This window comes from Grammomys surdaster, unplaced genomic scaffold (genome assembly GCF_004785775.1).
Source record: "Grammomys surdaster isolate TR1022 unplaced genomic scaffold, NIH_TR_1.0 185, whole genome shotgun sequence".
Classification (NCBI taxonomy): domain Eukaryota; kingdom Metazoa; phylum Chordata; class Mammalia; order Rodentia; family Muridae; genus Grammomys; species Grammomys surdaster.
Window position 1 is genome coordinate 1626206 of NW_021604630.1, and position 12901 is coordinate 1639106.

At 40.8% G+C, this 12901-nt stretch overlaps 1 protein-coding gene across 2 annotated transcripts in view; it reads right to left on the minus strand.

Annotated features, from left to right (window-relative positions):
- Adam18 (ADAM metallopeptidase domain 18) overlaps positions 1-10671 on the minus strand; it is a 68081-nt gene extending 57410 nt beyond the window's left edge. For both annotated transcript variants that reach the window (XR_003711499.1, XM_028768279.1), the window contains exons 1-2: positions 10562-10671; positions 9953-10035 (exon numbers count right to left, since the gene is read on the minus strand). Coding sequence is in view for 1 of the 2 variants with exons in the window: in XM_028768279.1 (XP_028624112.1) it covers positions 9953-10035; positions 10562-10613 (135 nt within the window). In the remaining variant the exon portion in view is untranslated. The remainder of the gene's footprint in view (positions 1-9952; positions 10036-10561) is intronic.
- Positions 10672-12901: the final 2230 nt, after the last annotated feature.

Here is a 12901-nt window from a genome sequence, read left to right on the forward strand (position 1 = left end):
TTGATCAATAGGATGAAGGAACAGAAGTTATAACGCGTTGATAAAATGTTTGACAAGGACCAATAAATGGCCAGGCATTCCATGCTCACGGATCAGAAGCAGCACTGTTGTACTAGATGGACATAGTATTAAAATAATACTTGATGGCTTACCCTATGCCTGTAGACCAAAGCATCTCTCAGTCCTCATCAGAGAAGGGTCTCCTTGCAGTAGAGGACAACTAACATAGAGATCCTCAAGTGGTCAGCATGGGGAGAATAAGAGACTGTGAAGGACCCAGCCCTAAATGGACCATACATGTCACATCCCTCTGCTGAGGAGCAGGGCTCTTCACGAAAGAGGGGCTGGAAAGTGTGCAAGGGCCACAGGAGTAGATAGCATCCAGGAACCAGTGTTTGCCAGATACAACAGGGTGGCTGCAGACACAAGCTCACAGCTACTGTAAAAACATGCACAAGACCTGCACTCCAGTCTAGAAAAAGCAAAGGAGGAGGAGGAGGAGGAGGAAGAAGAGAAAGAGGAAGAGGAAGAAGAAGAGAAAAAGGAGGAGGGAATGAAGGGATGGATGGATGGAGGGGATGGGAAAGGAAAAAGAAAGGAATCAAGACAGAGAGAGAATGATAGATGATAGATAGATAGATAGATAGATAGATAGATAGATAGATAGATAGATAGATAGGATAGATAGATAGATAGATAGATAGATAGATAGATAGATAGATAGATAGATAGACAGATAGATGTTGGGAGCCAACTCTTAGCCGAAAGTGGCTATCATCTTTGCAGCCATCTCGAGCCATAGACCCTGACAAGAGACTTGTTTTCAACAGCCCACAACAGCTGAGCACACTCTGATAAACATCATGTTTTTCTCATATATCTTGTTTTGTTGTTTAATGCCCCCAGCTGCAAGGCGCACGTGGTAAAATGTCTTCAGCTGCGTTCCCCTGCTTGTGCTTGTGTATACCAGGATTTCCTTTCAATAAACGGGACTTGAACAGACTCTCTGTCTTGTCTCCGTTCTTCACGTCTCTTGCCCCTCCATCTCCACCCTCTCTCTCGCTAGACCCTGACCCACGGGCATTTGACAATTGGTACCTGCTAGAAGAGGAAGAATCAATTTGTTTTAATGATGTGACCCCTGATAGGTTGACCACATAGTAGATCAGGTCCCAACTTCCAAGTTTACCTGGGCAAAACCAAACTGGATTAAATAGAGATAGGAAAAAAAAATGAAGAAGAAACCTACAAGTCCAGTGGGAATGGGTGAGAGAGTACAGAGGATAATTATGGGAGGACTGGGTGAGTGAGTGGGGTATGTAAGAAATTCTCAAAAAATTAATAAAAATGTTGTTTTAAAAAAGAAAATATTGTGGGAAGTGTGTAACAGTGGGGAATGAACTCTCTGGATGGACTGAGATAACTCTGATGTCCAACAGAAACCTGAGCTTGAAGTTAAAATTTAAGATAAGAACCAGGGCTGGTTATAGAAATTAACCTTGAGCTAGAGAGATAGCTCAGTAGTTAAGAACACTGACTGCTCTTCCAGAGGATGTGGGTTCAATTCTCAGCATGCACACGGTAACTCACAACTGTATGTAACTCTGGCTCCAGGGGATCTGACGCCCTCACACAGACATACATGTAGGCAAAGCACCGATGCACCTAAAATAAAACTAGTTAAAAATTGTAAGAAACAAAAGGAGATATCAATCACCAACTATTGCAACTGTCTTATAATCCATATAATGTAATTGAACACATGATTTTAAAAGATTGAAGATTAAGCTTTCAGATGCTGAGTGATACTTAACTATACAAAAAGCATTGTTTTGCTTTGATGATTCTTAAAGTTCTAGAGTCATTACTATTATTATTTAATATATCTATATTTTTAAAAAATCTGTACTTTTAAACTTTAAACATTGAAATAGTTTACAAGTTTAATTTTGACATATAAAACTTTTGTGTACAACAAAAGTAGTCTAAACCTGCAAAAAAGGTTCTTCAGGCCCTTTTGAAATGTCAGTGATATCTTTCACCAACTGGAAAAAAGGAACTCTAAAATGAGCATGCAACCTAAATATAATTTTTAATAGTCGAAGCAACCTGAACCAAAAAGAAGAAGAAAGCCATATAACTGACTTCAAAATATACCACAAAACCTTAATAATCGAAACAGCATGGCATTGAAAGAGAAAATATATGTAGGCCAACAGAACAACATAGAAAATTTAGATATAAACTCACGTTTCCAGCCACCTGTTTTTTGTTTTGTTTTATAAAAGTGCTATGAAACCTCATTAGAAAAGGGACAAATTTTTCAAATAAATGACACTGAGAAATTGTATATACACATGAAGAATGAAAATACGCTCAGTATAAATAAAGGTACTTAGTAGCACTGTTCACGGTAAAAGACCAAAACCACATACGTCATACTTTTGCCTCTCGGAATGGCTATTGCTACCCAAAAGACCACAGAAAATAAGTGTTGGTGACTATGTAACAAAATTGACTTCTCACACACTAGGGGTGAGAATAATGTGCATCCTCCATGGAAAACAGTGCAGAGATTCCTCAAAAGTATTCAAACAGAATTATCACGTATCCCTCAGTTCAACATATCATTATCTATCTAGAAGAAAGGAAATCAGGTCTGTGCAAGCTTACCTACTGCTCAGTGTCTATCACCAATGATTCACAATTGCCAAGATAAGAAAATGAAATCATGTACTGATGGTTTAATGGGAAAATGAAAGGTGGTGTGTGTGTGTGTGTGTGTGTGTGTGTGTGTGTGTGTGCATTGTAAATAGAATTGAGGTTCTTTTTTTTTTACATTTCAAAAAGATTTTCCTTTATTTAAACACATTTACAGCATGCAGGTTAACTTAAAATTATATGTCATTTTCCCAAACCAATTATGTTTAAATGTAACCCTAAACACTGAAAATAAACCAACATATTCCACAGGTAGACTTAGACTCTCTTCTGTTACCTCAAATCAAACTGAGAGGTGCAAATAAATTCAGTTATGCATAGTAGTTAGCTTCCTTAAATTAGGCAAATAATTTAATTGATCACCGTGAATAAATACTATTCTTATTTCACTGAGTTTCTCTTCTGAACCAATTACCAATACCACTCAGAGGAACATTAATATATCCAGTCACCAAAAAGACACTGCAAATTAAAATATTTTCAATATTCTAGATGATTAAAAATGTCCATTTTGTGTGAATGCTACATTCAATGACCTATCATAGCAAAAAAGAGCAGTTCAGTTCACTGAAAAGAAATTTATGAAATTCTTAGTATACTTTATGAAAGTTTAAAATTATACTCAAATGCTTTCTCAGCATCTAGTGATATGATCATGTGGTTTTTTTGAGTTTGTTTATATAATGGATTACATTGATGGATTTCCGAATATTGAACCAACCCTGCATTCCTGGGATAAAGCCTACTTGATCGTGATGGATAATTGTTTTGATGTGTTCTTGGATTCGGTTTGCTAGAATTTTATTGAGTAATTTTGCATCAATGTTCATAAGGGAGATTGGTCTGAAGTTCTCTTTCTTTGTCGGGTCTTTGTGTGGTTTAGGTATGAGCGTAATTGTGGCTTCATAGAATGAATTGGGTAGTGTACCTTCTGTTTCTATTTTGTGGAATAGTTTGAAGAGAATTGGAATTAGGTCTTCCTTGAAGGTCTGATAGAATTCTGCACTAAAACCGTCTGGTCCCGGACTTTTCTTTGTAGGGAGACTTTTAATGACTGCTTCTATTTCTTTTGGGGTTATGGGACTGTTTAGATGGTTTATCTGGTCCTGATTTAACATTGGTAACTGGTATTTGTCTAGAAAATTGTCCATTTCATCCAAATTTTCCAATTTTGTTGAGTATAGGCTTTTGTAGTAGGATCTGATGATCTTTTTTAATTTCCACGGTTTCTGTTGTTATGTCACCCTTTTCAGTTCTGATTTTATTTATTTGGATGCTGTCTCCCTGCCCTCTGATTAGTCTAGCTAAGAGCTTATCTATCTTGTTGATTTTCTCAAAGAACCAGCTCCTGGTTTTTTTGATTCTTTGAAAAGTTCTTTTTGTTTCTATTTGGTTGATTTCAGCCCTGAGTTTGATTATTTCCTGCCATCTACTCCTCTTGGGTGCATTAGCTTCTTTTTGTTCTAGGTCTTTCAGGTGCATTGTCAAGCTGCTAGTGTATGCTCCCTCCAGTTTCTTTTTGTAGGCACTTAGAGCTGTGAGTTTTCCTCTTAGCACTGCTTTCATTGTATCCCATAGATTTTGCTATGATGTGTCATCATTTTCATTAAATTCTAAAAAAGTTTTTTATTTCTTTCTTTATTTCCTCCCTTACCAGATTATCAAGGAGTAGGGTGTTGTTCAGTTTCCATGTGAATGTGGGCTTTCTATTGTCTTTGTCATTTTTGAAGACCAGCCTTAGACCATGGTGATCTGATAGGATGCAGGGGATTATTTCAATTTTTTTATATCTGTTGAGGCCTGTCTTGTGCCCAATTATATGGTCTATTTTGGAGAAGGTACCATGAGGTGCTGAGAAAAAGGTATATTCTTTTGCTTTAGGGTGAAATGTTCTATAGATATCTGTTAAGTCCATTTGGTTCATAACTTCTGTTAGTTTCACTATATCTCTATTTAGTTTCTGTTTCCATGATCTATCCATTGCTGAGAGTGGGGTGTTGAAGTCTCCCACTATTATTGTGTGAGGTGCAATGTGTGTTTTGAGCTTTAGTAAGTTTTCTTTTATGAAAGTGGGTGCTCTTGTATTTGGCGCATAGATATTCAGAATTGAGAGTTCATGTTGGTTGACTTTTCCTTTGACAAGTATGAAGTGTCCTTCCTTATCCTTTTTGATAGCTTTAAGTTGAAAGTCGATTTTATTTGATATTAGAATGGCTACTCCCACTTGTTTCTTAGGGCCATTTGCTTGAAAAATTGTTTTCCAACCTTTTACTCTAAAGTAGTGTCTGTCTTTGTCACTGAGGTGGGTTTCCTGTAAGCAGCAAAAAGCTGGGTCCTGTTTGCGTATCCAGTCCATTAGCCTATGCCTTTTTATTGGGGAATTGAGTCCATTGATGTTAAGAGATATTAAGGAGAGGGTGTTGTTGTTTCCTGTCATTTTTGCTAATAGTGGAGACATCGTTTGTGTGGTTATCTTCTTTTGGGTTTGATGGAAAAGGATTATTTTCTTGCTATTTCTAGGGTATGATTGCCCTCCTTGTATTGGAGCTTTCCTGCTATTATCCTTTGTAGAGCTGGATTTGTGGGAAGATACTGTGTAAATTCGGTTTTGTCATGGAATATCTTGGTTTCTCCGTCTATGGTAATTGAGAGTTTTGTTGGGTAAAAAAGCCTGGGCTGGCATTTATGTTCTCTTAGGGTCTATATGATATTTGTCCAGGATCTTCTGGCTTTTATAGTATCTGGTCAGGTGTATGGCTTTTATAGTATGAAGTCAGGTGTAATTCTGATAGGTTTGCCTTTATATGTTACTTGGTCTTTTTCCCTTACTGCTTTTAAAATTCTTTCTTTGTTTTGTGCATTTTGTGTCTTGATTATTATGTGTCAGGAGGTATTTCTTTTTTGATCTAGTCTGTTTGGCGTTCTGTAGGCTTCTTGTGTGATTATGGGCATCTCCTCCCTCAGGTTAGGGAAGTTTTCCTCAATAATTTTGTTGAAGATATTTACTGGCCCTTTAAGTTGGGAATCTTCACTCTCATCTATACCTATTATCCTTAGGTTTGGTCTTCTCATTGCGTCCTGGATTTCCTGGATGTTTTGTGTTAAGAACTTTTTGCATTTTGTGTTTTCTTTGACAGCTGTGTCAATATTTTCTAAGGTATCTTCTGCACCTGAGATTCTTTCTTCTATCTCTTGTATTCTGTTGGTGATGCTTGTGTCTATGACTCCTGATTTCTTTCTTAGGTTTTCTATCTCCAGGGTAGTCTCCCTTTGTGATTTCTTTATTGTTTCTACTTCCATTTTTATGTCCTGGATGGTTTTGTTCAATTCCTTCATCTGTTTGTTTGTGTTTTCTTGTAATTCTTAAAAGGATTTTTGTGTTTCTTTAAGGACTTCACCCTGTTGTCTTGTGTTCTCAAATTTTTTGATAGTGTTATTTATTTCCTTCTTATAGTCCTCTATCATCATCATTAGAAGTGATTTTAGATCTGGTTCTTGCATTCCTGGTGATATAGGGAGTTCAGGACTTTCTAATGTGGGAGAACTAGGTTCTGATGATGGCAAGTACCTTGGGTTGCTGGTGCTTGTGTTCTTGCGCTTGCCTTTTGCCATCTGGATCACCTTTGTGCTATCTGTGCTGTCTCTGACTGGGGTCTGTCTTTCCTATTATCTAGGTTGTGTCAGAACTGTTTGGGATGGGTTTTGCTGCTGGGGTTAGAGCTGAGGCCCAAGATCTGCTCCATGCTCAGGTGAAAACCGGAAGAGGCCCCGGCTCCGGGTCAGGAGTGGATTCCTGGGTCCCAGTGGGTCCCGGTTGCTCCCTGATTGGGGCAAGTATTGCCGCTTCCTAGCCTAAGATACTGCTTGGAGCTCCTGGGAGCCCTGCTTCCTCTGGGTTCTGTGAGATTGGGTGCAGAGCTGACTCCCGGGATTTGCCGAGTGCTTGGGCCCAGACCAGATGGAGCCCATGCTCCGGGCCAGGAGAGAATTCCTGGGTCCCAGTGGGTCCCGGGTGCTCCCTGTTTGTGGCAAGTGCTGCTTTTTCCTTACCTGGGGTGCTGCCTGAGTTAAAGCTCCTGGGAGTCCCTCTTTCTCTCGGTTTTCTGGGGTTGGGTATGGAGCTGCCGCCTGTGACCTGCTCTATGCTCGGGCCCAGACCGGAAGTCTCCCCCAGAAATGATGTTCTTGATTGTCATTTCATACAATCTTCTAACAATGTACACACACAAACAAAATGGCCTACTAGTCAGTCTTCACAGCAGACAATCCTAACTTATTTCCTCAGATGAGCCCAGAACTTGCAATGTTAAGTAAAATACATCAGCTACTGAAAGAACAATACAAGGTTATACTTACATGATATGTCTACAAAGGTCAATAGAATAGATAAGAACAGAATATTGGTTGTCACGGTCTAGAGAAAGGGAAAAGTAGAGAGCTGTGGCTTTGTGGGTACAAAGTTGAAATTATGCAACATGAATAAGCTCTGGAGAAATCCTGTATGCACAGCATTTGGATAGTTGTTAAAGCATGTAGAGCTTTTGTTCATGGTCTTGCTGGAAAAAAAAAAGCACGAAAGCACATACAGAAAGCTGAGAAAATCTTAAGTCTCTTTAGTGTGTTGATTGGCTTAGTGATATTACAGATGTGTACATGTGCCAAAGCTCATCAGAATGTATGTTCAATGTGTGCACACGTTCGATGTGTGCACTTTCGTTGTCAAGAATACCTCAATAGAGTTTTAAAAGTTATTTTCAAATGAAGACTCTATCATCAGATAGCTTAGTGGGTAAAGGTGCCTACCTCTAAGCATGGCAATTTAAGGTCTCTGTCTTTAGGACTGGCATGGAAAGAGAAGAGAACCCATTCCCCCAGACTGTTGTCTGACCTTCACACATGGACCCTCAAATGCATGCATGCACGTGCATACACACACACACACACATGGGGGGGTGGCATAACTAAATTTTGAATTATGTTATTTTTTAATAATTTATTTATTTTTTCTCAAATCGTAATTCATTCACACAGGGGTATAAACACAGAAAGGCAGGATGTGGGGAAGGGGATGACACTGGAGTGTGGGTGTTCAGGGGGAATACAGATATCTTTCAGAACTGGGAATCGGCTGGGTGAAGGTTCAGGGGACAGGTCACTATGACTCTGCCTATGACTCACTTGTCCTTATCTAAGTTGGTATTGTCTTCCAAGGCTACCTATTTATAAGGTCTATGACTACTCATGCTGGTAAATTTCCACAAAAGCTGCCTGTTTACAATAGCTTATAGCCATCTGTTTCAATGTTTTTCCACAGAGGCCCAAGACTTGGTGTTAGTATACATGTATGACAGGCCTATTGCTGATTTTAGGCCTATGGCTGATTTTAGGCTTTCAGTGTGCAATCAGGGCTGCCCTGACATCTCCTCCCTTCTCTAAGCATAGAAGGGCTGTGGCAATTCTAATCTTGTGAAGGCAGGGATAGAGGCCTGACTTCTAGTAATTGAAGGGGACCTTGCAATGGCTCCAGTCCCCCTGTCATTGTCCAGTGAGGCATGAGGGCCACACCCATCCCGATGTCTTTTTCCTGGAGAGGGGATACTTTTGACATCAACTCCTATGCAGTCAGGCTTGTCCCTCAGGGAACCCAGAGAGATATTTTTAACTTTTATTTATATCCCCTTGCAGTGCTTAGGCCTCCACAAAGCTAGGCCCAACCATAAATAAGATGAATAACAATTTACATCCAGGGAAAAGAAATCTCCCTGAGAATTCCCTTCTTTTTCCTTTCCAGGTAAAAATGAATCACCCGTGATGTCTGCTGTTAGAAGTTCTAATCCAGATGCTGGCATCTGAACTTATACTACTCAGACCTTTGAAGGGCCATTGACAAGAACATCAAACAGCTAGAGATTGACATCACTAACCTGAAGAAATCCCTTGTTTCGCTGTCTGAAGAGATCTCCAAAAATCGCAAAGATCCTTATTGGACTTGATTTACTCTATTACAATAGAAAAGGCTGTGTACAGCTCTTGACTGTATACAGCCCTTAAAGAAGAAGGTTGTCTTTACATAGACAAGACAAGGAGGGTTAAAGAGAGTATGCAATAGGTCAGTGAAGGCCCTAAGAAAAATCAGAGAGAGAAAGAGACAGATGAATGCTGGTACAAGAATTGGTTTTCAGCCTCTCCAAGGTTGCAAACCCTACTTTCTCCCATCTTGGGACCATTATTTGGGTTCTTTCTGCTTATTTCTGCTGGTCCCTGGGCCTCAAATAGGCTGACTAACTCTGTGAAACAACAGATAAATAATTTGGTAGCAAAACCTATTCAGATACATTATTATAAGTTAGCTATGGAGGACCACAAGACTCAAGATGAGATTGTTACTTTATACAGGGAGTTCCCAAAACCCATCTCCACCCAACCTAAAAGAGGGGACTTCTGCCCCTAGACCAAGCAGAGAGGGGCCACCCAGAATCCCCTCTGACTGGTGATCTGAATTATATTATTTTTATTTTATGCATAGAGGTGTTTTGTCTGCATGTACTGTCTGTGCAAGACACATCATCAGTACATGGGAAGGTATCAGACACCCTGGAACTGGAGCTACAGACAGTTGTAAACTGCCACATGGACACTGGGAATTGAACCAGAGAGCTATCTGGAAGATTAGTCAGTACTCTTAACCACTGAACAATCTTTCAAGCCCCAATGATTATATTTTAAAAACATCAAATACGTAATTATAAACTTAAAAAATGTCAAACTGTAGTTAAGTATGTGTGTATACAGTTATATATAGTTACATATATATATATATATATATACATACATATATATTTATATTCCTTCCTCTAACTTAATTTAGCTTATGCTGACATTTGTCTAATTTTCCGTCCTCTAAATTTTACTGCAAACCAATTTCTCTACTAACAAAGCCTTTAATTTGTACATCGGGTCTTGTCTTGTAGGTTTTATGTTAATCTTTTTTATATTGATTTTTTTCCTACCAAAATGATTACTGAGAAATGTTCAATATTTCAATTTAAGAACAGAAAAAGAATTTTAATGAGAAAGGGGATCTGGCACGTGAGACAATGGTGGGGTGGGAGCTTCAAAGAAAGAAATAAAAGGCTGTTCTTTGAAGTGACCACAACCTAGGGGTGCTTTGGAGGTCAGCAGGTCTCCCTCAGCTGTAAATAGGGTGTAGGAAACAGCTCTGAAGACTAACCTTCCCTTCTGAATCTCCGCCCTTGCGTGGCTGTGGCTCTATCTTCTGTGGTACTGTGATATGCAGGCATATTCCTTCCGAATCTGCAGCAAGAACGTGTATTTTGTTGTTTGGGGTTTTTGATTTTCTTTGGTTTATTTCCTGAGATTCATGCCAAACAATGTTCCTGAGTTCACCGGGGGCCCTGATGTGGTTGGCAAACGTACTTGTAATAAACCCACTCCCTTCCTCGATACAGGACTTCCGATAAAAAATTTAAGGACAACATTTATGGCTGCTGTTTAACCTGGCAGCCCTGTTCCTCCTCACAAACATGCTGAGGCTGGTGTCTCCCGGGGCTCTGGGGAGCAAGCGGAGGGCATTGGTAACAGGCACTTGCACCTCGCTTCCTAGGATGCCCTAACCTCAGAAGACTAGTCGGTTTTCCTGCTATTGGTCCAGGCACAAAGACAGAGCAGATGCCACCTTGATTACCCTGTGTTCACCTAGCCCAGGCTAGGATTGGGGCCAGAGTAGAGCAAAATGGAGGACTGTCATCGTCAGGAATCCGGGAACCCTGTGCTATCCTTTCTCAGCTATGAGAAAGCAAAAGGGCTCGCAGGGGCTTACCTAGGCGGGCTAACAGCATGGCAAGCTCGGCAAGTATGAAGAGCAGAGGCATGGTTGAGTCCAAGTGCAGGAAGCTCAGCCGAGCTCAAGACCGTTGACAGCCGTGGGGCACGTGGGCAGCGAGGGAGACCGCCCACCAGGGGCTCGCCAGAGGCTCAGGGGCTCCACCCGGCCCAGAACTAACACCAGCTTCCAGCGCAGGCCCTCGCAGAAGGCATAAAAGTACAAACACGCACGGCTTGTCTCGCTTGATGATTTTTGTTCTCTCCACTTCACGGCTTTCTGTCCTTTTCGGTGGAAGATGAAAAGGAAACTAGAAACATCACCTATTAATTACCAGTGTGACAAAGAAGTAACCGGACTTGATCTAATCGGAAGGCATTGCTTTCTTACTGGCTTATAACTGGTACAGGGAAGGATATCTTACGATGCAATTTAAGTGTGTTTCGTTAATGGTGACTATCTCAGGGTGTCTATTACTGTAGCAGCATGACCAAAAGCAACAGGAGAAAGAGAGGGTTTATCTCATCTGGTAGCTTAGAGTCCATCCTTCAGGAAAGTCGGGAGTTGATGCACGGACCATGAAGGAACGCTACTCGCTGGCTCGCTTTCCATAAATAGCTCAGCTTGTTTTCTTATACCATTCAGAACTACCTGCCCAGGCAGGGTAATGGTCACGGTAGGCTGAGCCACCCCACCCCATCCCACCAATCATCAAACCAAGAAAATGTCGCATAGACTTGCACACAGCCCGGTCTGATGGGGCAATTTTCTCAATCGAGAGGCCCTCATTCCATCACTACAGTTTGAGTCACAGTGACATAAAACTAGCCAGCAAGGTGACACTGTACACTGGGAAAGAGAGAGGAGAAGGGCAGCCAGGCAAGGTGAGCTAGAGAGGCCACCGGCCTAGAGAGACAGCAGACGGAGGAGATCCCACCTCCATCTGCTTCCTAAGAATGTCCAACTACACGACCAAAACCTATCTCTCCGGCATCCATGACCCTCAAAGCTCCCACCACAGCATACCCTCCTGTATGGAGTGACAATGTCAAGAGCCACAAAAATAGTAAGCTTAGGTCACCATGAACACTGAGTCGTTTAGGTCCTGCTCTATGTAGGTAGTAATAACTAAGGTTATTGCTAACATAAGACAGACTCATAGTTACTGTGGTCCAGTATTAGTAGCAGTGACAAAAGGGGAAATATAGAATTATAAAATTGTGTTCTCTAAGCATCCCGGTTTTGTCAGAATTCACAGGATTCATTTGAGATGTAGAAGTGTGTCATGGTAACACATTTGTAAATGTGTACAGTCATTAATGGTGAATTTTAGAACTTATTACCCCTAGAGAAATACTATGTCTTATAGACTTCCCCCCCCCATCATTTTTGTTTTCAGACACCAGAGCCCTAAACTAGTTTACTAGCTGTAAACTAATTCTTGCCTTTACAAATGTGTGACACATAGTCTTTTTAGCATGATGACTTTAGGGCTCATCCATTTTATGATATTTGTGGTCTGTTCTTTTAAAGGCTGGGTAGTACTGTGTTGGGTGGGTGTTCTACACATATCTGTCATCAGTTAGTGGTGTTTGGAAAAGGAGCATCTGGGTCTGTAAGATGAGCCTTGGTCAGAATGGCTAAGATCAAAAATTCAGGTGATAGTAGATGCTGGCGAGGATGTGGACAAAGGGAAACACTCTCCCATTGTTGGTGGGATTGCAAGCTGATACAGTCACTCTGGAAATCAGTCTGGCGGTTCCTCAGAAAATTGGACATAGCATTACCTGAAGACCCAGCTATACCACTCCTGGGCATATACCCAGGAGATGCTCCAACATATAACAAGAACATATGCTCTACTATGTTCATAGCAGCCTTATTTATAATAACCAGAAGCTGGAAAGAACCCAGATGTCCTTCAACAGAGGAATGGATACAGATCACTCACTGATAAGTGGATATTAGCCCAAAAGCTTGAAATAACCAAGATTCAACTCACAGACCACATGAAGCTCATGAAGAAGGAAGACCAAGTGTGGGTGCTTCGGTCCTTCTTAGGAGTAACAAAATACTCAAGGGAGCAAATGTGGAGACAAAGTATGGGACAGAAACTGAAGGAGAGGCCATCTGGAGACCATTCCACCTGGGTATCCATTCCATGTGTAGTCACCAAAGGTAGATGTTGATGTGGATGTCAGGAAGTGCATGCTGACAAGAGCCTGTTTCATTAGAGGTCTGCCAGAGTCTGATGTATTCAGAGGAGAATGCTCACAGCTAACCATTGAACTGATCAAGGGGTTCCCAATGGAGGAGTTAGAGAGAAGTCTGAAGGAG